Genomic DNA, 25,619 nt, shown 5'->3' with positions numbered 1-25,619 from the left:
ATGATCGGATTGAATTAACTGTTATAGCAGTACATTCATTATTTTCTCAGTGATCCTTCTTTAAATAAAGAAATTCGTCAACAACGGACATTGCTCATTAAAATTTCTTTCTGGGCGATTTGGTGCATACTTGATTTGAAAATTATAACAGCTCTAACACATGCATCCACAAAGAACAAGGGCAGCGCTTGCGTGTCGTCCTTGTTCCTTTGTGGATGCATGTGTCAGCGCTGTTATAATTTTTAAACCCACAATGCACAGAATTGTTGCGCTAGTTGGTATAACATAGTAAATTGCATATAAAGCGCAAAAAATACACACGCACATGAAGACACGAAAGCCGCGGACAAGCGCTTGTGTGCGTTTTTCGTGTCTTCTTTATGTGTATGTGCATTTTTTGTGCTGTATTTGGAATTTACCACATTGCAGAGTTGCGTTCATATTCTACCGGTGGCACGACGAATGTCGCATATGCCCCATTTAAGCCCTTCTGACGCATGCGTTTGCCGATGCACCCAGGTGGGGTTAACAAGCTTGTGAAACTCTGCATTCATTGTTATAGTGTTCTAAAGTAATTTATCTGCAACTTACGCACATGTTGCGGCTTGTGCCACGTGTGCCGGTTTTTTAACCTTCACATTGTTGTGCATTTTATCGTTCACCATTTGCCCCTCTTTGAGTCACCTGCCGCGCCAACTTTACGATGATGTGTATCTTTTCCATACTCTTTCGCTTGATTAGTTTCTGGGTGTCCATGCTCCAGCTCTGCTTAAATCTCCCGTTTCCTAATAGGACAGTTTCACCTCAGTAGGTCCTACTGAAATACATGTTTTGATTTGTATACAATGGACCGAATTTGATAATTGTGGCATTTTAATGAATATGTTACAATATCTACACTGCCTGGAGCACATCCTTCAAGCATTAGAACATTTTTTGAAGGAGGAACAAGTAGCACGCGTTACCGAAGGGTAGGATACTGTGGCACAAGAAAGTGCCCAGGAAGCAAAAAAAAAAAAAAAGCACGTGGAATGTGATGTAATAATCACATTTAACTGGGGACGTATTATTTATTATTTTATGTATGTTTGTACGTTTCTTTTTTCATTGGTTTGAATAAAGTGTGCCTGAATGAAGACAATTGAAGAGAATAATCACGAAGTATAATACGGCTGCCTGAGCACTTTGCAGTCGCAACTTGACATGAAGCTCGTAACAGAATGGCAAACACATAGTTACTTCTGGCACACATTTTTCGGCTGTCTATAAACCTCTTGAATTTATTTTCTTATTTAGATCTTACTACGTGGCCGCTACACTTGAAGAAGTAAGATTAAGAAATTCTGCACATCGTGATTTCTGAAATATTGGCATGGTAAGCAACGAAAACTGAGCAGCGAGAACTGCTCGATTTGTTTTTCATCTTTCCCCAATGGCTTATGAAATCAGTGTTCTGATTAGGTAGACGCTATTTACGTAGATTAAACCAGGAAACGTCTCACCGGAATAGCGGCACCGTTAAGCGAAGTCTTGCTTGATGTGTTCATTATCGTCATGTGTCGTCAACTCAGGTCGGAGCAGCGGATTACACATGGCGTGGAAGCCTGCGTGGGCAAGATTCGCCAGGTTGTCGAGCGTGGCGGAGTGGCCTCTCCCAAGCCCAGCGTCGGCGTCTTGGGCTGGAACCGGCACATCCACCTGCGTGACACGCTGCCGTGTGTGTTGCGGATGCCAAACTCCACCAATGCTGTGGGCAACAGTGAGACGAACGGCGTGGCGACTCGAAGCAGCTGCCTTAGGAGGCTACACGCGAGGTAAGACTAACTTCTTTACAACAAAAACACGGAAGAATTCTGCTGCCTTAATAGATAACATTTCATTTTGTCCGACTGCTCTCAAAAGAGACACTGGAAACTGAATCCAGGTATATACGTGTACACCGAATGCGTCAGCATGAGCAGTGTAAGCCGGAGTGTGCTATTCCGTCAGAATGGAGGCTCCGGATGCTTCCCCAAATTCAACACAATATGTTGAGCTGTGGAGACCTCTGTAGGCTGGCGTATGAGCGTCCGCTCCCTGGCTGAAAATATAATGTACAGAAGAAAGAGAATGTGTAAATCTACCAACATTAAGAGGCAAACTTCCGATTGGGGTACTGCAGGTTTTCCTTAAGTCCCATACAACTTTGAATAGGCGAACGAAATAGGCGTACAACTATTTTGCAGATATTTAGAAAAGGAAATAAAACAAGGCAGGCTACCTCAAAAAAATTTACCGACCTTTCACTACTGTGAAGAGGGGTGCAAGCGAAGCTCGGGATCCATGGCTCTTCGTTGTCGTAACGTTGCGGCTTCGCACTCCCTCACGGCCAGGTCGGCACGTCAATGAGGAGCGCTTTCTCGAGTGAGTTCCCGGCGGCGTTCATCGAACGTCGCCTGTTCTTCGGCCGAACCCACGACGAGCGGCCCGCTCCCACTGGTGTTCCTACAACCCAGCCTGCTCTTCGGCAGAACGAATCAAACGCGGCCTCCCCATCTGACTGTCGGGCCTGGGGCGCTATAACGTAAAACTATTCCAATTGTGCTATCAGCCCTCCACGATTGGTCAAAAACTTTTTCGACAACCCCCAGTTCACCTGTCTATCACGCGACGTCACGAAAACCGCGATACCTCCCCATCTGATATGATGTGTACACACTGATTATGCATGATTTGGCAGAAAAAAGAAAAACAGTTATTTCTGATTCGACCCCTTTTCGACATTAGCGCTCGGCTATTGGTAAAAAGTTTTCGGGCTGCACCCACTTCATCTGCCTGTCACGCGACGTCACAAAACCGCAAGAACTCACCGCGTCAAAGTGACGTGTACGCGATAAAGATGCATGAATATGCCGAACAAAACTGAATTTTCTTCGGAATAGCCGCAGGCTGCCCCGTTCCGAAAGGAATAAAAGATGGCTGCCGCCGATCGCTCAGACGCTGGCTACTCGCACCTGCCGGAGAGCATGGGTGTATTTGCGTATAATAAAACTTCTTGCGTGGCCGTGTAACGTTTTCGAGCACTTTCGACACATTTACCCCCTTATTCTGCCAACTCTTCTTTGTTGAGGGTCCGTTTTAGCGTCATTATTGAGCTCCCGTTGCATGCCGCCGCGATTTTCGACCAGCCACCGCAAGCTAAGTAAGGGAAAGCCGACCAATCGTAGACGCCGGCACCACCCTCTTCATCCGGTTATCGACTTTCAGTGCAGTGGCTCGGCCCCATCGAATCCCTCCCCACTTGAGCGTTCTCCTCGCCTCTTGTCAACCAATTAGATACGACAAGCCGCTCAGTGTAGGCAATGTTATTCGTTTTTCAAGCAAACAAAAGTGACCTCCTATGAACGAGGAGAGCGTTTGATTGGTCTGTTCAGACAACCCTGCGGGTGACCGCCCGGTGCTTGCGTTGGTGGTTACGCAAAGTTGACGTCAGGAGATTGGAATAGAAACATATTGGAATAGTTTTACGTTATAGGGCCCCTGAACTGGCGGGAAACGACGGGCGCGAGGCGAGCGAACTCGTGATTCCACCCTTTCCCACTTCCGGAGGGAGGGAGGCGCCTATGACAGATTCGCGACTTGCTCTGCGTCTATTTCTTCATGCATATAAAACCCCGCTTTAATGGTCGCGTATGATGAACCGACAGTGACTGAATCGGCTAGCGTAGTGTTCTCGCAACCCGAAGGTGGGTGGTTCGAATCCGCAGCCCCACAACAAATCTATATTTTTGTGCAGCTTGTGTCTTTTCGTACGGTAACACCAACACCGACGTAGACACCAGTGACGCAATTGAAGCTTCGCTTTAAGAAATAAGCCGTAGTAAGAGACACCCTGCTGGTGCACGTTGGGAACGCTCAGCCCTACATCGACGTGATGTGTGCCAACCCAAAGTCACAATACAATAGCCACCTTGCTTCCGCATTCTTGCGCGAGCCCAGTCCCTTGACGATAAGGCAGTCAATGATGTTCTTACAGAAATATTACGATCCTATGATAATAACGAGTCGCTGTAAGTCGGCAAAGCTTAGTAGGAAAGGGAAAATCCTCCACACTGTAGCACGAAGTTATACAAAGGAAACCCACATGAGCTTCTGAGAAAGAAATCCTCGAAATCGAAGAAAAGTTTGTCCTGGTCCGAGGATCGACCCCGAGTCCAACTCGTTTAAGTGGCAGTCGCTCTACCATTTGAGATATTTATACTAGAAGGCAATCAAACTGCAGCACAAAGGCGAACTAATCGCCAAGTCGAAGAACATGGAAAGCTTGTAGCTTCACTCTACAGTCTGGTGTATGACATTTTCCCCTCTCATAAAGTTTTCTCCTTCATACCGGGGTCCGCAGAGCTGATTTGCCATATCAGCAACGCTCAACAACTCCTAATTGCCTTCCTCATAAAATGCCTTGCAGCTAGCTGAAAGCATTAGTTAGAGCGTTTCAATTCACCGTTCATGTTCTGATACGAGATTGTTCGAAGTAACCAGGAGTACACGCACGGACCGGTGTCAAGTATGCTGCCCTTGTGTATTACAAGACCCGTCTCTTCTAGAATTACTCCACCTAATGTTTCGTCATCAGCTTACTATTCCTAAGGCAAAACTACTTCCTTAAAAAACTTTCTTTCCTAGATTCACTTTAACTTTTTTCATTTTACTGATTTTAAAGTCATGTAAAGCATTATGGGCACTCTGAGTTATATTCGATTAACTGTGCTGAACACGTCGTCAGTAGCTTCAGTAAAGCCGGAACCCTCAAAAAGTAGTTCACTACCATAGAGTGTTTTGGATCTGCTGTAAGAATTTCTCGCTTTCCTGTATCGGCCAGAGATAACGCGTGCAGTTAGGGGCGCTGAATCTATTCGTGACTCAGGCACACGCAACCGTATCTTTCCTTTTCTGCTACCAGGTTCGCCCAGCCCAGAGCAGACGGCATTTCGGCGGCGCACGCGAGCAACGGCGCACAATGACGACTGAGGATTCGCTCGTCGTCTCGTGCAGCCGTCACGCTTCCATCTTCTCGGCAGCACCCTGTCCAGGCTGTTGCTGCAGAACAACTCGCGGCTCTCTAGGCAGCCTTACTGTCACCTCAGCTGCCTTTGTCTTAAGCTGAAGACACGACGGTGCGGTCACTGCTTGCCTGGTGACAGGCGACCTTCACGTAGACTCCCTCTGCTGGTAGCGCGGGTTCGATGGGCGCATTTGGAAGCGGACTGGGGCCCCCCCTACATTGATGTACCAGTCTCTTTGGCCGCAGTAAACGCTGCGAGCGAGTCTCCGTGTCGCCATCTGGGGGATGATCGTGCAGCGAAACAGATTCGCCACTAGCGACGAGCGCCGGCATTTTTTTTCTGTAAATTTTTGGACTCTTTCAATTTATTTGTGTGTATGTAGCATTGTTAAATGGCTTTCAAATATAGTATATTGTGATTGAAGTGTGTTGCTGAGTTAATTCTTTGAACACCATATTAGTGGGTGATGGAATGTTCCAAACTAAATGAGGCCTGTACTCTAATTCCTTTCCCACTGGCATTCTCTTAACATTAGTTGCGAGAGCCTAACGTATTTATAGGCAACAACGTGATGTTGACAATAATACTTCATCAGGTACATGCCAGGTAAGACACGTAATTTGTTCGATTGCTCGGCTACAATATAGTGAAATTGATGTCAATTCACGCTAGCATTGAGTCCGCTGGCATTTCACTAAAGCGTTCTTCACAAAAACACTTTCAGGTCAAGTGCAGCAAAACGCGAAGACAGCCTGGCATACGGAAACAAACAAAAAAATCCCAGAAGCACCAACCCTAGCTTGACACATTTCTGAGCGATAACTTCGTAAGCGGCCTTCAGCCTTCCGTATTATGCAGTAACGCACACATAGACACATATACCTATATTACATAATTACGTATGCATATGTGTATTCTTTCGGAATAGTTTCAATTAAATGTACATACCTTCTTTCCTTCCTATTCTGATTTTCTCGTAATCGATCTTAAATCCAACGTGAGGCGTGGGTACTCGTCCCGAAACTTATTTTTCCTTCGTCGACAGCTATAAGATGCGGGCGCTCACTTTTCCATGCGTTGATTGCGGCCATGCGATGCACCCGAGTCGCCGAGTAAGAGCTATTTTTACTCAGGATTAGGCTTTCCAGCCTAGAATTTCTATAACAAGCGGAAATTCGTTTTCTTAATTTCTTATTGAGTTAATACCGCCTGGAAAACTATGTTCATTATATTTGAGTACCGCATCAGTATAAGTTAAGGCGTGCACGCCGGCGTGGCCTAGGCCAGTGGCGTGAGACGAAACTGGAAGCAAATTGCACGCGCTTTTCGAACGACGACTTCCGATCACGCCCCACGTCAACTGCGTAAGTTCGCGAAAGTGCGTCCAGTCGCCTCAATTAAATTTCCATCTGGGAACTTGTACAGAACATTCATCTCGTTTTGTTAGGTTTAAAGCAATGGCAAAGTGAACCCTTCCATAAGGGTACTTTATGACGTTCACTCTAGTTACGGCATGAGTGCAGCTGACGCTATCTTTATGTCCATCGAGGAGAATATTTAATGTGCACCGCTATGGATTGTTGGCTCTTTCTTTTTGAGGAGGCATACACCTGAGCAAAAAAGGAAATATTTGATTAGGCGGCCTCTCGCATCACAGCTACAGTAAGATAAAACTTTAAAAAACAGCAGTTGGCAACCAAGGCACACGGACGAGCGGGGTTGTGTTACTCCGCCAACCAATCAGAGAAGCAACCGAAATCGTCCTCATGCGACCTTTTCAGAATGGCGTCTGACCTTCTTGCAGTCTTTTCATCGATGTGCGATGAGGTGTGCAACAGAAATTGACATAGGCTATGCAGTCTGAGGGTTTCACTCTTCAAAAGGCTGCGGTACAGTTAATTTTAATGAACTGCACCAGGTGCTACGCATGTTTAAATCTTTTACGAATACACCCACCCACAGACACACACACATATATATATATATATATATATATATATATATATATATATATATATATATATATATATATATATAATACGCATAGGCGACGTAAACGCGTACAGCTTCTGGTCAGGCGACTAAGGGTCCGCTAGTTTAATCGATAAGACGCTGAAATTCTGTTCTGTGAAGGTTCATCGCTGGGTCAGATTTTAATGGAAGTGACTTTGACCAGCTTATCGAATAGCAGTGCTTGGACAGGAAATTCCCTCAAGGGGCGTTCAGAGTGGTAATTGCTGGCTGACAACACCTTTATCTACAATTTATATATGGACACACCAACCGACAAGCCTAGAGCACCGCCGCGGCGTTTAAGAAAAATCGCATATTGTCCAATAAAAGTATGTCGGTGTACATTTTAGGTGTGTTTCCTGTACACATAGCACCATTAGACTTAATTTATAAAGGTATTTGACATCAGCTACAGTTTGCGTAGAAGTCCCCTAACGTTCCAGTGCAATATGTGTGTCCATGCTCCAGAAGAGGTTTGTACAGTAGGTCTTATACAGGAAAGCTAACCTAACTCGCAGAGCTATTTTCCGACACTGTTATGCGGGGTTCCTTTTCTTTTTTTTTTTCGAGTGGTCGACAGACTCTCGCCGCTGTTTAGGTAATGGCAACGCCGTTTGAGTGGGAATTGTGGCCATCGCCTCTGACGTGGCGCTGAATTCCCGCACATGCGAGCGGTGCGTTCACCTTGAATGGCCGTCTTGGCGCTTCATTGAAGATGCGTTCTTTTACGTTTGAAGTTATGATGTCTTTTTCTCTTGCCCATTCGGGAGTAAGCTGTGTGGTCGCCGCCCTAGTGTACGTAATGTAGTGTGCCATCGCAGTTGTCTGAAGCGTGATCATGGTCACCACTCCTCGAACAAGTTTCTCGGCAGCTTTGTGCGTCAACTGTGGCCACGATGACATCTGAGGCCCTTGCGAGGGCTCGGGGCGTATGGCCTGACGGTTCGGGGCGTATGGCCTGATGATTCCAAATGTTAGTAAGAGATTTTTGGTTGGAATATCTATGATTTTGTCCTCATTTTTATTCGGTGGATATTAATCACGTCCTTGTTTCTCAGTCTTTCTGGAAGCTCTGCCTCAGCGAGTTCATGAAAGCCATTATCTGAAAGTGGTGCATATTTCAATCCGGGGCGACAAGAAATCGCGAACTTGTTTTCCTTTAAAGCTGCTGCCACAACTCACAGCGGTTTCTTCTCCTACCCCAATCGATACCAATGGCAAGTTCTCCGTCGTCTCAGTTCTTAGTCATTATTATCATAAGAGACAGCCAGAGAGAAAGAAAACTAGGAGAAGCTCTTGGAACCGCGAAGCAGATTTATCGCGGTAAGAAGCGCACTTTTTATGAAGCAAGAAATTCTTGTAGGCAGTGTAAGATGTCGCCTCACCCATGTGTTGTTATGTAATAATACAGCATAAACAGAAGCATGAAAAACTATTTCTAAATTTGTGCAGCTGGAAGTGTGGCATTCACATCGCTGAGTGCGCACCTTCAAAATGTAACGCATGTTTTTAGGGTTCATTAACTCAATGGGAAGAAGGAAGTACAACATTACAGACCGAAATGCGAGAATATCGCGTGTGAAGTGGGATACCTATCATATGTCGCCACCATAATTGCAAATCGAGTGTTAACTAGGTCTCTGATTTGACAAATGTCACGTTATAGAAAACAGCGACTAAATACCGCGGCAACTAAACGTAACATGTTCAGGAACCAAGGCTGGGTACTTTTAATTACCGTGGCAAATAAATGGGGGCTTCTGAGTGGGACTCCTGGAGGTGACGCCAACGCCGCGTCATTCACTTAGCGTCAAAGAGTTTTAGCGTAAGGCCCTTAAAGATATTGGAAGGCGTCACTTAAGGGGCAATAAAGGAAAATACAAAGTGAAAATAAAGTGATAGATTAGTGCTCGAGAATCTCTAATTCGTCAATATTATAGCGAACAGAGCTTTAATGATCGTGAAATCGAGGGAAATGAGGTACATGATTAGACACTCCCCCAGGACATTCAAGCACTTGCCCGATGCCGAAAGCACTCCTCAGTTCAATTCTGTCACTAGTACTCAATTGCTGGTTGCAAAAAAAAACATGCGTGTTTTGTATTATAAGATGAAATAATGCGCTACTTGTCGAGTTCGATTTCATGCTAAAAAAAATGATCTCATTGAAATTGCCATTAACAACGACGCGGGCGGTCGAAAGGTTTCGTTTTCCCTCGACTCTGCGCCGCCCACGCTTTCGCGTTTCAGTACATTCCTGATCACGTAGAGCTGCGTTGGTTTTGCTGGCTCGCGAAACTCGCAGGAACTGCAAGTAGCCGAGAATTCAACTTCCATGTGATGTCGCGGGTTGCCCGAACGGTCTACGCCACTTGACCAAAAAGCAGCTGCAGCTGCGAACACGCCGCTCTGTCTTGGCTCGGTGCAGCCGTCATTCGGGCACCGTTTTACTCACCGACGGCAGCAAAGGGCGGCAATGGCGTATGCAACGTTACCACTTCCCCGGTAGGGCGGCGGGAGAGTTGAATTTCGAAAAAGGTATTCGGACCCTTCAGATACAATTTTCTCGTAAACGAAGCCTCTTCTTGGCACTAAACAAACGTTTCGAGCTTTCTGGAATGGTTTTGAAACAGTCCACGTCGGCTTAGTATTTGCCTTTATTGTACCTTTAAGAAAGCTTGAAATGGGGTAGAGGAAGAAGAGAAACGACACTGATGTCATGCCCTCACGTGCTAGCGCAAGAGGCTCACGTGGCATTGACCATCCTGCTCGTGCTTCAGAACACGTAGCTAACCGCAGCGGACCCACCTAGCAACATCGCCGAAAAGAACGGCATCAGCACAGTTCCAGCCATGGGCATCGATTTACCCAGATCCATCGAAGTTCGAGGGCTCCCCCTTGGCTGCGCATCCACCATCTCGGAAGGGTCGTCATCCCACAAGACGCCTTCGGCGATTTTGCTCCTCGTGCATCCAGAGGAGGCCGAAGACGACGAATTCTACGTGTCCAGGAACCTGACCATGAAGGACGTCCTCCCAGACCACCGGGACCTTGAGGTCAAGCCGTGGACCATGGGGAACGAACGGGCTGGCAACAGCTGCGTATGGCGTCGTAGGAGCCTGTTCCCGAGGGCCGAGTGCGACCTGCTCGCTGAGATGAGCGTCAAAGACGCCTTGCCTCAGTACAACACCGAGCAAGCAATATGCACCGTGCAACGCGCGAAGCACCAGGCGGTAGCCGAATCGAAGGGCAATGGACACCGGCAGATAAGCAGGTACAGTTGATTTTGTTGTTCTGTGATGATACAGCTGTTGGGATAGAAACACTCAGTGGAAAGGCCGAATATGTTATTTCATACTAAAGACGAATCGCATTTACGGCTTGTTTGTCTCACGAAGAAAAAGAATGCTGTTTATTTTTTTTACGCAGTTCTACAATGAAGGAAGAGCTTCAGTGTAGCAGGCAATGGGGAGCAATGTAGCTCATTATACAACTGGTTTTGCGTGGTAACACGATTTATGGCCGAGTTTGTACATGTTGAAACGCATTAGGCTATCAGAAGGTATTTACATGATTGGTTTGAATTACCTGTTACCGCAGTACATTCAACATTTTCTTAGTGATTTTTTTAAATAAGGAAATCCGTTGACAACCACCACTGCACAGAACTGTTGAGCTAGTTAGTCTAACATTGTAATTTGGAAATAAAGCGCGAAAAATACACATACACATGAAGAAGACACGAAAGACGCGGACAAGCACTTGTCTGCGTCTTTCGTGTCTTCTTCATGTGTATGTGCATTTTTCGCGCTTTATTTGGAATTTACCATATTGCGCAGTTGCGTTCATATTCTACCACCGGTTAAGCGAATGTCCCATATTCCCCATTTAAGGCATTCTTACGCATGCGTTCGCGAGTGCATCCAGGTGGGGTTAACAAGCTTCAAACTCTGCGTTCATTGTTATAGTGTTCCAAGGTTGTGTACGCAACTTACGCGCATGTTGCGGCTTTTGCCATGTTTACTGGTTTTTTTAACCTTAACGTTGTTGTGCATTTTATCGTTGACGCTTTGCCGCTGGTTGAGTCATCTGCTTCTCCAACATTACGACGATGTCTAGCTTCTCGGTGCTCTTTCGCCTAATTAGTCTCGAGGTGTCCGCGCTCTAGCTCTGCTTAAATGTCCCGTTTCCTTAACATAGTTTCACCTCAGCAGGTCCTAAGGAAATACACGTAAACGAAGAAAGTGTTTTGATTTGTATACGATGGATCGACTTTGAGGCTTGTGCCATTTTAATCAATATTTTATAATATCCCCACTGCAGGGAGCAGATCCCTCAAGGCATAATAACTTTTTTTTTAGGGAATGCCAAGTAGGACACATTACTGAAGGGGTGGATACTGTGGCACAAGAAAGTGCCCTGTAAGCGAAAAAAAGCACGTGGAGTGCGGTGTAACGATCACAGTTCACTGGGGATGTATCATTTATTGTACCTTCGTGTATGTTTGTGCCTTTCATTTTTGATTGAATTGAATAAAGTCGTGCTTGAATGAAGAGAATTGAAGAAAATAATCATGAAGTATAATGTGGCTGCCTGAGCATATTGCGGTCGTAATATAACATGAAGCTCGTAACAGAATGGAAAATAGTTACTTTTCGCACAGAATTTTTAGCTGTCTATAAAGCTCAACAGCTTATTTTCTTATTCAGATCTTACTACGTGGTCGCTGCACTTGCAGAACTAATATTACTAAATTCTGCACTTCATCATTTTTTAAATATGGGCACGGTGAGCAACGAAAACTCAGCAGTTGAGAACTGCAGGATCTATTTTTCGTCTTTCTCGAATGGATTATGACATCAGTGTTGTGATTGTGTAGACGCTATTTTTGGACTAAAGCAGGAACCCTTCCACCGGAATAGCTGCAGCCTTCAGCGAAGCCTTGCTTGACGAATGTCCGTTGCAAAAATTGTGTTCAGTATCGTCACGTGTCGTCAACTCAGGTCGGAGGAGCCTATTACAAATGGCGTGGAAGCTGGCGTGAGCAAGATTCGCCAGGTTGTCGAGCGTGGCGGAGTGGCCTCTCCCAAGCACAGCGTCGCCGTCTTGGGCTGGAACCCGAACATCCACCTGCGTGACACGCTGCCGTGTGTGTTGAGGATGCCGAACTCCATCATGGCTGAGGGCAACAGTCACACGAGCGGCGTGGCGACTCGAAGCAGCTGCCTTTGGAGGCTTCACGCGAGGTAAGACTAACTTCATTGCAACAAGAACACGGAAGACTTTCTGTTGCCATATTAAATAACATTTCATTTTTTACGACTGCTGTTGAAAGCGACACTGTGAACTGAGTCCGGGTATTTATGTGTACTCCGAACGCGTCAGGATGAGCAGCGTAAGTCGGAGTATGCTATTCCGTTAGAATAGAGGCTCCGGATGCTGCCCCAAATTCAACACGATATATTGACCTGTGGAGACCGCTGTAGGCTGGTGTATAAGTGTCCAATCCCTGGGTGAAAATATAATGTACAGAAGAAAGAGAATGTGTAAATCGACCAACATTAAGAAGGAAAATTCCGATTGGGGTACAGCAGGTTTTCCTTCAGTCCCATACAAATTCAAATAGGCGAACAAAATAGGCATACAACTATTTTGCAGCTATTTAGAAAAGGAAATAAAACCAGCGAGGCTCCCTAGAAAAAATTGACCGCCCTTCCACTACTGTGAAGAGAGGTACAAGTGAAGCTCGGGATCCGCGGCTCTTCGTTGTCGTAACGCTTCGGCATCGCGCTCTCTCACGGCGAGGTTGGTACGTCGACGAGGAGCCCTTTCTCGAGTAAGTTCCCGGCGGCGTTCATCAAACGCCGCAAGTTCTACGACCGAACGCGTGACGACCGGGCGGCCGTAGCCTGCAGCCTGCTCTTCGGCAGAACAAACCAAATGACGGCGTGCGCGAGGCGAGCGAACGCGTCATCACCCCCTTTCCCATCAGCGGAGGAAGGGGGGCGCCTCTAATTGGCTCACACCTTACGCTGCGTCTACTTCTTCATGCATTTAAAACCCCGCTTTAAACGTCGCGTATCGTGAACCGACAGTGGCTGAATCGGCTAGCTTGGTGGTTGGTCTCCAACCCGGAGGTCGATGGTCCGAATCCACAGCCCTACGAGAAATCAATATTTTCGCGCGGCTTGGGTTCTTTCGTATAGCAACACCGACGCCGACACGAGTGACGCGATACAAGGTTCGCTTGAAAAATACGCCGTACTAAGAGAAACCCTGCTTGTGCACGTTGGGAACGCTCAGCCCTACATCGACCTGATGTGTGCGAGTTCAAAGTCACAATAGCGACCTTGCCTCTGCAGGCCTATTAGCGGCAAGAATTTGGAGTGGCGCGCTCTCGCGGGTGACGTGACGGCCAGGATGCCGCTCGCTTCTGCTCGCTCGGCTGCCGCGCGCGCTCGTTCCCTTCGTGCATGCTTGGGGTATGGGTCGCTCAAGCCGTACTTATTGAAGGATATGCGGGCTTCTTTCTGCTGCCATGTCTGAACCAGAGTTGCTTCTCCAAAAGCGCGTGAATCGAGAAAAGTTGCGGCTTGGATATCGCAAGCTAAGTAGCGTTGAAGGGTCTACTGGTTTTGCAATCCATATATGCGCCGTGTCTGTCCATAAATTTTGCGTACAAAGAATGCCTGCAAATTCAACACGCAACGTTTTATAGTATGCTTTGCTAAACAGTTAACATTCCCGTAGCACTTACCTATGAGAGACATTGCATATTCCATGGAAGAAATGTTTTGGTATTTGGTGTCAACATGTTATCCGTGTTAGAAAAACGCTGCCCAGCGAAGCTGTCATGATGATTCTTATTACTATGGTGAGTTGTTCTAGTCAAGTATGGCCACTTTATTATAGAATAAAACAAATACTTAGGTGCGTTTAGTATGAAAATGTTCACTGCTACTTTCACTCCTTTCTGAAACAGGCCCCCATAAAACGAATATCTGGTAACACGATGGCGGGTCGTATGTAGAGTATTTACATATATAGTGAACTGACATATTCCGCAGTAGCAATGACTGAAAGAAAACGTTTCCGGTTAAGATCGAGAGCCAATCAATTGCAAGCGATGAAATGTTTCATGGTGGCCTTCAGTAGGCTTTATCGAAAATTTGGCGCACCCCTCACGCAACGGTAGCAACCGACTGTCGGTATGGTGAGACACGCATTGTTCGCTAAATCCATCAGTTCACTACAACTTCGAATTGAAACCATGAAGCAGTTTTTGACAGCGCTAATTACAATGCCGAAAGTATACTCGAGGTACTACTGCTCAGCTTAGGGTTCCTCGAATAGGACAGTTCAAGCACCTTCTGCCTCACCACGTCTCGATCCAGCGTTGTTTAATTATTGAAACGGAGAACTATTCCCCTTGTCACTACATGAAAGAGAGCCTCGCGAACCTTCATCGGGAAGACACCACAAGCCTTACATATTTCACTTGATTTTTTACCCTCCAGCAGCAAATCTTGATATCTTCAGTATGACCCATACTAATGAATGGCGCTTCAGCTTCTTTCTGGATGCAGCCATACGGCCCATAAGGCATATTTAAAAAAAAAAGAAATATTGGGCCGAGCCGCTTGTTTCACGCTGAGCCGCTGACGTAGCGTGAGCGGCGCTCACAGCGCCCCTCTAGTTCGTTCTCAGGGCTAATAGTTTTGCGCGAGCCCAGTCGCTTGACCATAAGGTAGCCAACGATGTTCTTGCGGAAGTCTTACCATCTTATGAAAATAACGAGTCGCTGTCTGTGCGTGAAGCTGAGTAGGAAAGGGAAAGCCCCCTCCCAATGTGGCATGAAGCTATGCAAAAGAAATCCACATGAGCTTCTGAGGAAGAAATCCTCGAAATCGAAGAAAGGTTCGTGCTGTTCGGAGGATCGACGCCGATACCAACGCCATTCCGTGACGGTCGCTCTACCATATGAGCTAACTAGAAGGCCATCAAATCGCTGCACGAGGGCGAACTAATCGGCAAGCCGAAGAACGTGGACACCTGGTTGATTCGTTCTAGAGTCTGGTGGATGACATTTTTCCCTCTCATAAACCTTTCTCCACCTTACCGGGCTCCGCAGAAATGATATTGGCCATGTCAGCCACGCTCAGCAACTCGTAATTGCCTTCCTCTTAATATGCGTTACAGCACGCTAAAACTATTACTTATAGCGTGTTAATTCACCGCTCATGTTCAGATACGAGCTTGTTCGAAGTAATTAGAGGAGTACACGCACTGAGCGGTGCTCAAATATGCTGCTCTTGTCTGTTACAAGACTCGTCGCCTATTGAGTGATGTTATCTAATGTTTCTTCATCACCCTCACTATTCCTAGGGCAAAACTTCTTCCTTCAAAAAACCTTCTTTCCTAGATTCACTTTCACTTTTTTCACTTTACTGGTTTTTAAGTCATGTAAAGCATGATGGGCACTCCGAGCTATATTCGATTAACTGTGCAGAAGACGCCGTCAACAGCTTCGGAAAGACCGGAACCGTAAAAAAGTTGTTCATTGCCATAGAGTGTTTTGTGTCTGGTGTAAGAATTTCTCCATTTCCTGTGTCGGCCAGAGATAACGCGTGCAGATAGGGAGAGTGACTCTCTTCGTGACTCAGTCACACACAACCGCACCTTTCCTCTTCTGCTACCAGGTTCGCCCAGCCCAGAGCAGACGGCAGTTCGGCGGCGCACGCAAGGAACGGCGCACCATGACGACTGAGGATTCGCTCGTCGTCTGTTGCAGCCGTCACACTTCCATCTTCCCGGCATCGCCCTGTCCAGACTGTTGCTGCAGAACAACTCGAGCCTCTCTAGGCGGCCTTGCTGAGACTTCAGCTGCGTTTGTCGTAAGCTGAAGAGGTGACGGTGCGGTCGCTGCTTCCCTGGTGACAGGCGACCTTCACGTGGATTCCCCTCTGCTGGTAGAGTGGGTTCACTAGCCATGTGGAAGCGGATCGGGGCCCCCGCCACGCTGAAGTTACCAGTCTCTTTGGGCAAGGCTCGCCGGGCAAATCCGCAGTAAACGCTGCGAGCTAGTCTCCTTGTTGCCATCTCCCGGACGATCGTGCAGCTAAACAGAAAGGCCACTGGCGACGAGCGCCAACATTCTTCTTCTGTGAATTTTTGCACTCTTTCAATTTATTTGTGTGAATTTAGTATTGTTAAATGAGTTTCAAATATAGTATGTTGTGATTGAAGTGTGTTTCCGAGTGTATTCAATGAGCACCGTTTTATTGGGCGATGGTAATGCGCAAAATTAGATGAGGCCAGTACTCAAATTTATTTCCCACTGGTATTCTCGTAAAAGCAGCTGCGAGGGCCTAACCAATTTAAAGGCAACAACGTGATGTTGACAATACTATGTCATGAGGTACTTGCCAAGTTAGACACGTAACTTTGTTCGAGTGCTCGGCTACAATATACTAATGTAGAAGCTAATTCACACTAGCATTGAGTCTGCTGTTATTTGACTAAAGCGTTCTTCGCAAAAACGTTTTGGGGTAAGTGTAACCTCGCATACTTAAACAAAAGAACGAACAAACAAAAAATCGGAGAAGCACCAACCCTAACTTGACACATTTGTAAGCGATAACTTCGTAAGCGGCCCTCGGCCTACCGTATTATGCAGTAACGCAGACATAGACACGTATACGTATATTATATATTTGCATATGCAAAGTGTATTGTCTTTCGCAACAGTTTCAATCAAATGTTCATAGCTTCTTTTCTTCCTATTCTGATTTTCTCGTAATCGATCTTCAATCCAACGTGACGCGTGAGTACTCATCGCGCAACTTATTTTTCCTTCGTCGACAGCTATGCGATGCCTGGGCTCACTTTTGTATGCGTAAATTGCTGCTATGCGACGCGCCCGATGCGCAGAGTAAGTGGTATTTTTATTCAGCATTAACCTTTTCAGCCTAGAATTTTTTGACGAGCAGAAATTAGTATTCTTAATCTCGTATTCAGTTACTACCACCTGAAAAAAAAACTATTCATTCTATTCGAGTACTCCGTCAGTATGAGTAATGGCGTCATGTCATAGTATAGGACCCCAGGGCTTAGTGGCTGTAGAGAACAATACGAAATATTTCGAAGTTGCAGATTATCATCGAGTGTTTGCACATTATTATATGTTGGAAAACTTGCATCATGGCTATCAGATAGTGGTTATTGTGAGTGAGCGGTCATGAAACAATTCTGTGTGCTCGTTATACACAACTCGTGATGGCATCCGATTGGCCTCTATCTTATTGATGATCGCTTGGTCGAATTTATTTTGCTCATAGACAGGGACGATACTTCGTCTATACTGCGCAGCAATTACATTTCCGCACACTTGCAAAAGCTAGCTGTCCATCTCGCACTTCATCGCCATCATCTTCTACTTCCGACACGCACCGTTCTTGTAGTGCAGCAAACATATCTGAGTTTTTGATGCACAAACCATTCGCTATAAGAGTCCCCTTGCCACTGAGTACAGAAACCCAGGATGATATTTCATCTATATAAAAATAAAACAAGAAATCGGAAAGGTTTTCACAAGCAACGGCGCCGTCAACCTACATTCAACACTTGGAGTGCCAATGACACTGAGGCCTGGTGTGCTATATTTAGGGCACTCATCGTGGTGCGCTTTGGGGCTACGCGCAAATGAGAGGCAAAACTCTCCGATTTATATGTGGGAAAACTTGCATCATAGCTATCAGATAGTGGTTATTGTGAGTGAGAGGTCATGAAACAATTCTGTGTGCTCGTTATACACAACTCGTGATGGCACCTGAATGGCCTCTATCTAATTGATGATCGCTTCGTCGAATTTATTTTGCTCATAGACAGGGACGATACTTCGTCTATACTGCGCAGCAATTACAGTTCCGCACACCTCCGCTCCGCTCCGAACAGGCCGAAGTGCCTACTGGCACTCCGGCCTGTTCAGTTAACTCTGGATCAGCAACCACTACTCTAGGCTTCAACTCTCCGTGTACTTGGCCTTGAAATTGATTCCTCCGGATCTGGGGGACCATGGGTCAAGAATGCAAAGTTCCAAGTTCATACGGTATGCTATCCGGTCCTGCAGGTGCCTTGCGTGGCTTCCACAGGTCTATTGCCGCTAAAAATTCCGCCACAGTGAAGACAGCTTGTATACCCTCGATGTCGGAGAGCGTAGGCGGCGTGCCTGCGTTTGCGGGAAGGCAGTTTTGAAGAAGGAAAGGAGGCGGTGCTGTGTGCAAAGCCGGAAAAAAGGTGTGGGCGACAGTTTCTGCGAATACTGCTGGTGTCTGGCCCGATGCTAACAGGGCGCAGGCTGCGGGTTCTGGAGGGCGCCGACCATGTTCCATTACTCGGAAGGCGCGCCAAATAGAGGCATTGGACGACGAATGTCCAAGAGAAGAGCACCAGTCTATCCAGCGGCCACGTTCTAAGCGGTGTTCATGGCACCGAGCTACTGTAATAAGGCGTTGGGCCGCTAACCGAAGAGTATTTGATGCAGGGTCACGTTCTGATGCAAGTTCTGCTTGGCGACGCGACGCCAGAGTCGCAGAAGTTGTAAATCAGGAGCCGATCGCGATTCATCAACCCACGACGTAGGTGTTGCCTGAACTAATGCTGCCTTAAAACAATGTGACGGGTCCCGCATGGAGTTGGATACATTGCTTTCTCATACCGCCCTGTACCGATCCCAGTCCACCACTCGACATAGTCGGCGGAGGCGGCCTGTTCCGCCCGAAGATAAGCCAAGGTGAATCGGATGATGGTCGCTACAATAGCAGTCGGCTTCACATGACCACGAGACGGTCATCCTTCCTAGTCACCAAGAGAAGTCCGGTGAGTGTGGCGGCACGCGAGGGTGGTCACGCCGACGAGTAGGCACTGACACATTATTAAGCAGAGTGAATTGGGCGTCCATAAATGTGTCCAGCACACACGTACCACGCACACTGGAAATGGCGCATCCCCATGTGATGTGGGGCGCGTTAAAATGTCCTGCTACCATAATGGGGCTACCAGGATGCTTCTGTCGTAGGTGCGCCAACCAGCCTTAAGGCGCCAATACACTTCGACGTGACCCGGCGCGCGCGCGCGCGGTGGTTGCGCTACGTCACGCCAGGTCGGCTACGCCGCGTCAGGCGTAACCGTCCCCCTACAGTACAACGCCGCGCCCCTGCCGCAGCTGGAGTAGCGCATGCGCAGAACACCGCGCCGCTCCGTGGCGCCTGTCGTAGAACATCGAAACAAATCTTGCGCGCGCTTTCTCTGTCGGTAGCGACCGCGGAACGGATTGTTGCTCGGCGATGGCACGGATGTAGACACATTGCGCAAGACGAAATTAAGCAGGAGACACACGGTACGATTCGGCGTCCGATCCGACGTGCGGCGCCACATGCTCCGGCATGCGGCATACTACGATTCGGGGCACACGGTGCGTGCATCCGAAAGATTGAGCAGCGCGTAAGCTCCGCCCAGATACAGCCCCCCAGCTTCACTTCATATCCACATCGAGAAACACAATACAAACAACTCTGCACAACACTGTTTCGCTTTACGCGAATACTGTCAATAAAATAATGCCCCTGCGAGTGACGGAACACTTCACGACGGCGCGTTGTCTACTGACGGCTCCGCCAACAACCAGTGATAGGGCCGGGAGGCCTAGCTAGGCGTACGCTGCGGCCGACGGCGCTGGCGATCAAACGCGAGCTCGTCAAAGAGCGCTTATTTTTGCCAAAACAATTAACACTTTACATTTAGGTCGCCCGTAATTAAATACGATGGTTTACTCGACGCAGTCATTGCGAAGGGCAAACGTGCAAGCGAAGCGAGCATCCTCGCTCGGACGGTCGGTGTGTGCTGTCTGCCCGCGAAATGCCCTCGCGTCACGGCTCCCGATCTCGCCAGTAGCTTGGTGCTAGTGTATTAGGCGCTGCTTTGCTTAACAGGCACACGTTCGAGATAATTTTACTGAACTGGTAACTATTTCATGTCGGAAACAAACTGCAGCAGGCAAAGAAAAAAAAAAAAGGACTGCGAGAAACCGGCCAGCCAGCGCCGCCTCCGTGGAGGGAACGTCAGAGAACGTCACATGCCAGCCACGCTGTCATTGGCTGCGGCCAAACGACGGTGCGGTTGTCGGACGCGTCGGACGATGAAAATCTGCCCGGTTTGTCGCACGCCGGACGTCCGGTCCGGCGCTTCGGCACAGCAGAACACCTCGATTCCAGCTGCCGTTCCTGTGCGTCGGACGCCGGATCGGCCACCGAATTGGACCGTGTGTCGCGTGGTCTGCGTCGCAAGAGGAACAGGTCTCTCTACATAACACAGACACGTAGCCGCTGCCACTCCTTTTCGTCGCTTCAACAGCATTCAGTTCACGAGCATAGCGGTCCCTCAGCCGCTTCCATAGTTTCAGGCACTCTTCGACTGAAACAGGGAAAACAAGACAAACAAACAGGCGCTGAATGAATAGCATATCCGGAGACGTATACACACACATGCGTAGCATTGACGCTCCTGTTGAGAGGCCAGAGTACATGCGTATCTGCTCCCGCGCGTTGTTTTCCCGCTCCGCATCCCAGTAGTCCATTCTTTGTGTGTCGTAGACACACGGGTGTTGCTGGACGACGTCCAGAAACCTTTCGATTCTGGAGCCGCACAGGTCGGGCACGCTTTCTTGCGAAGAGGCCATCCCGGCGCGGTCGGCGCGAAATGCAGTCGGTTGCATTCGGCGCCGGACGACGTCCGAGCGCGCCGAGTGCCGCCGGTCGCGTCGGCGCCAGATGCCGCCGGACTGTAGAGGGTCGTGTTTTCGCCAACGTAACGTCGCCATGACTAGCGCGCGCGCGCGCGCGCGCGTTACGTCGGAGTGTATTGGCGCCGCACGACCGCTGTAGGCGCGGGCGTAGTACGAAACGATGATAATGTCCATGCGTTCGAGACGAACCAAACGGCCTCGACTTCTTGCCATAAAGTACACCACCGTGATGGATCAACGTGGGTCTGATGAAGAGTGCATCTCACATAAGCTGCAGCCTTTCCTGAGGGACATCGGGCGTAGGACTCCTACGATCCAACATTGAAGGCGATGAGTATGCCACAAATCCTGAAATGGGTAGCAGGCCATAATATTCTTGAAGCAGTTCAGTCCAAACACGCAGCTTCCCATATCTGAGACGCTGACGCAGCTATCCGGCCTTCCCCGCGATGCCGCGACAGTTCCACTGTAAGATGCCTTCTGGCTCTCTGGAAGACGTAGCAGATTGATCACTTCAATGCGAAATAATCGCTGGAACCGACAACAATAGCTGGGCTATATTGGTGGGCATCGCTTGGTATTTTTCCGCTGCCGACTCACAGTGAACGATCGCAATGAGAAGTACAGACACCATTTAACGCGTATCAGCCGCTGCAACGTTATTTGGATATTTAATAAGGCGAAAGTTTTACACGGCTCATGGGCGGAAAATTCTTATGTCCGGCGTTAGGCGGTCCGTCGTTTGACACCAAAATTCATAGGGAGTCGAACTCACTACCTGTGGTGGTAATTAAGACGAATTTAATTAAGACCCATGGCCTTTCGTCTTAATTATGGCGAATTAGGTCATCAGTTTCTTTATAACAAAGCGCGAAGACTAGGCCGAAAAGAAGTGTCAGCACAACCTGTGGTGTTAATTAAGGCAAAATAAATAAGGTCAAATCAAAGCGCCGTAAGACAGAGTTAGAGTTAATTAAGATACTTGAAATCACGGTATTTCGTAGAAGTCAAACCCATGACCGTTTTTGATAATTATGGTGAATTAGGCCGTCAGTTTCCTTTATAACAAAGAGCGAAGACTAGGCGGAGAAGAAGCGTCAGCACAACCTGTAGTTTTAATTAAGGCAAAGTAAATAAGGTCAAATCAAAGCGCCGTAAGACAGAGTTAGTGCTCATTAAGATACTTGAACTCACGGTATTTCGTAGAAGTCAAACCCATGACCGTTTTTGTTAATTGTGGTGAATTAGGCCGTCAGTTTCCTTTATAACAAAGAGCGAAGACTAGGCGGAGAAGAAGCGTCAGCACAATATGTGGTGTTAATTAAGCCAAAGTTAATTAAGGTCAAATGAAAACGCCGTAAGATAGAGTTAATTAACGCACTCGAACGCACGCCCTTTGGTGGGAGACGAATCCACTAAAAGATACGGGCGAACCGGCCATACATCGAGTTGGACTCCAACTTACATCGTTAAGGACGAGAGTCGACCCCATGACCTCCGGTGGGAGTCGAAGCAGCGACTTCGGGGTTAATTAAGGCAAAGTTTATTAAGGCACTTGAACCCATGATCTAACACGGAGATATAGGCGAACCGGCCATATCTCCAAGTTCTATTACAAATGACATCATGAAGGACGGAAGCCGAATACACTACCTTTAGTGTTGAGATATAGTTAACTGAGGAACTAGAACCCACGACCTTTGGTTGGCGTCGAACTCGCGAACTTTGGTGGGAGAAAACAAGTGATAGGAAGTGACAACGCATTATAATAAAATTTAAAGCAATGTAATGAATGCGTCGTCAGCGGGCAGGCTTGCGCCTTCACCCTCTTAAGCATCCTCTTAAGCATACTTTTTAAACAACAAGTAATACAAAAAACTTGTCTATTGGGTTATAGATATTAGAATAATTTTGCCCTCTTTGGTCACAATAACAGCGACTCTACCGACACGCGCTGCCATCTGCCTCCTTATAGCTCCATGTAGCGCGAGCCAGCGAACATTCTACTTCGTGCGGGGTATTGGTGATTAGCTCAATTCAATATTTTATCGAAGCCTAAAAACGTAATCTCGAGTTACCTTTTTTGATCTGATACTGCAAGTATTTCATGTAGAATTTGGTTTAGCCCGGTAACCGTTGAAAAACACCGCTGAAAAACGTGTTGATATTTGGTGATACAGCCGATGTCTGTTCAATATTGTTTTATACGTTTCGAAAGAATGTTTTTTCTACGTTACAAAATGTATACAGTAATGCGTGTGGTCAGTGGCTGAGCATCACAATTCTTTAAAACAGAAATTATCTTGCTAATATTTAGATCGGGAGGAACTGCACCAGAACCGACAGATTTCTGACACATCAAATTAGAAACAATTACTTGGAAATGTGGACTACGCCTACCGTTTGAGGAATGCGCCGGGAATATCATCTGGACCAAGCTGCTTTAATGTCTCGAGATTTACCAAAATATTCCAAATTAATTTAGTTGACAACTGTTAATCGCCAGGCGCTGAATTCACAGGACAAAAAGGTATCCGTGCATGTTGAAGGTCATCTCTGGTGAAGTTGCTCGTTTTTATGGTAAAGGAGGATATGCGTCATTAACACATGAACATACATCATATTTGCCACAGTTTTTAAATACAAACTACCACGACGACAACGATGACACATGGATGTCTTTAAAACTAAATTGTTAAAGCTTATAAATGATTTTGTGCCTTCTAAACTCATGGCACGAAAAGGCACCAAGATAAACAATGGATGAATAACGAGGGTAGAAAGCTTATTAAAAAAAATAACACCTTGTTCCTTCCTAAAGGAAAAGTCAGAACCCCCGGGTGTATGAAATAATGAGAGCTATTGGTGAGGAGATTGAGACAAAGTTAAGGTTCCTTAAACGATGCTTTCTTGAATAACTTTGTTAAAATCTTCAAGACAACTGGAAGGAGTTGGGAAAATTTTTGAAAACTAGTGGCCGGGAGCATGTATTTGTTCCGAGTTCGGAGATGGATGTTGCTACAGTAGTAGTCTGTAACAAGAAGGTATGCTGTTTTAATAGCTACTTTCAGACTATTTTCACAATCTAACTAATGGAATACACGGAATTAATTCTGGAACTTATTTCTGAAGTCCATATGGCTTATATGTTGCCGTAAAATCAATTAGAAGGCTAATAGTTAAGTCTGCGTACGGACCTAACGGCATCCTGACGTTTGTATTGTAGCCATGTTGGGATGTAATATCCGTTATTTATTTATTTAATTTCACATAACATGAGGCACTGGTTCGTTGCCTATGGAATGTAAAGAGGCTGACATTATTGCGATGCAAAAAGACTGACCCAAAAACTTATACGCTAACTATCGCTCGATATCACTCGCACGTGTATGTTGCAAATCACTGGAACGCATTATTCACAGCGCGATAATGAACTATCTAGAACAAAATTATTACTTTGGGAACGTCCAGCACAGCCGGCATATCCTGCATTACACAAATGTTTAGTTGGATTCAGAAATGACCTATTTTATCCTTTTGACCTCAGTGAGCATATTCACTCAGCCGTATTGACGGCACATTCCATTCTTTCAGGAAAGCTATCCTCTTCGTCGCTAATAGACTCTTACTACACAAGTTAGCCTTTCTTGGTACACACCCCTCAAGAGTATCTTGGATCCATGACTACCTATCGGGGCGAACTCAACATGTACTCGTAAATGGTTCTCTCTCTTACGGCGTCAATGCATCATCTGCGGTACCCCAGTCACGTTTGAGGTCTCTATAATTCTCAGTTTATATGAATGACATAGCTCATGAAATTCAAAGCGTAGTGCGATTGTACGCAGATGACTTTGTCGTTTACGGCAATCTTAAAAATGTATCTGTTGTCTCCTCCAACATGACTTGGACCGTACACAGCGCACGTGTGAGACAATGGAAAATCCGTCCAAATCCTCAAAAAAGCCCTTGTGTTTCATTTACACGTAAGCTTTTTCTTGTTATGCCCACTACAGTCACTCAAAGCGCTCCTGGAAAGAATGTACGGGATTACAAACACCTTGGTATCTATTTTTTCCCATAATTTCACTCGATATAAACAACTCAAACGGCTAACTAACCTTTAGAAAGTCTTGTACTTGGGAAATTTAAGAAGAATCGTTGAGTAAACGCTTGTGCGGTATAAGATCCGCGTTCAAGTACGTCACCTTCCGCTTTAGAGTGTGTGCAACGCCGAACCGCATCTGTTGCAGGAAATAATTATGAATTCGGCAACAGTCTTACAGCTATGAAGCGAAGCCTAAGTCGGCCAGTTTTTCAAGGAGGTTAAACATAAGACTAGCGTTCCTTTACCGCATTTATTTTAACACGTTTAATGTTACTAAGACGCGATATTTGCCAGTCAAGAGTCGAGTTGGCTACCCTACGCTGGGAGAAGAGAGAAGGGAAATAAAAATGTATTCAGGATGGAGTAAAAGAATTATAAGGTCGGAAAGGAAAGGCGCTACAACACATTCTCGGGAGGCATGCAAAGGAAAGCTCTTTAATAGAGTTCCTTCGACTGGCATTCTTTGTTAGTAATACTGGAACGCGGGGATGAGGTGTTGAATGCTCTGATTATGAGCATTGTTGCTGGTGGGCTGCCAGTCCAAAAGCATACGTATATGACGGCAGCATAATAGCAGAGCCGTCATTTACAAACTAGGATAGAGTATTTCAAACAAGAAAAGTGGTCCTAAGACATATGAAGTATTCGTACA

The 25,619-nt window shown here is 46.6% G+C and overlaps 1 protein-coding gene and 1 long non-coding RNA gene across 2 annotated transcripts; both read left to right on the top strand.

The window, feature by feature from the left end:
- Nucleotides 1–543: 543 nt before the first annotated feature.
- On the top strand, nucleotides 544–5,468 carry LOC126548042 (uncharacterized). The gene is made up of 2 exons (XR_011892295.1): nucleotides 544–1,814; nucleotides 4,943–5,468. It is a non-coding gene; the product is annotated as an uncharacterized lncRNA (long non-coding RNA).
- A 4,290-nt stretch (nucleotides 5,469–9,758) lies between these two features.
- On the top strand, nucleotides 9,759–16,303 carry LOC126548412 (uncharacterized). Its single transcript, XM_055063101.1, has 3 exons — nucleotides 9,759–10,332; nucleotides 12,062–12,304; nucleotides 15,758–16,303. Exons 1-3 carry the CDS (start codon nucleotides 9,911–9,913, stop codon nucleotides 15,816–15,818), a joined length of 726 nt encoding a protein of 241 aa, XP_054919076.1. The 5' UTR covers nucleotides 9,759–9,910; the 3' UTR covers nucleotides 15,819–16,303.
- The last annotated feature ends 9,316 nt before the right edge of the window (nucleotides 16,304–25,619 follow it).

The sequence above is a fragment of the Dermacentor andersoni genome, chromosome 1 (assembly GCF_023375885.2).
Source record: "Dermacentor andersoni chromosome 1, qqDerAnde1_hic_scaffold, whole genome shotgun sequence".
In the NCBI taxonomy this organism is placed as follows: domain Eukaryota; kingdom Metazoa; phylum Arthropoda; class Arachnida; order Ixodida; family Ixodidae; genus Dermacentor; species Dermacentor andersoni.
This window is presented reverse-complemented; position numbering and strand designations above follow the sequence as displayed.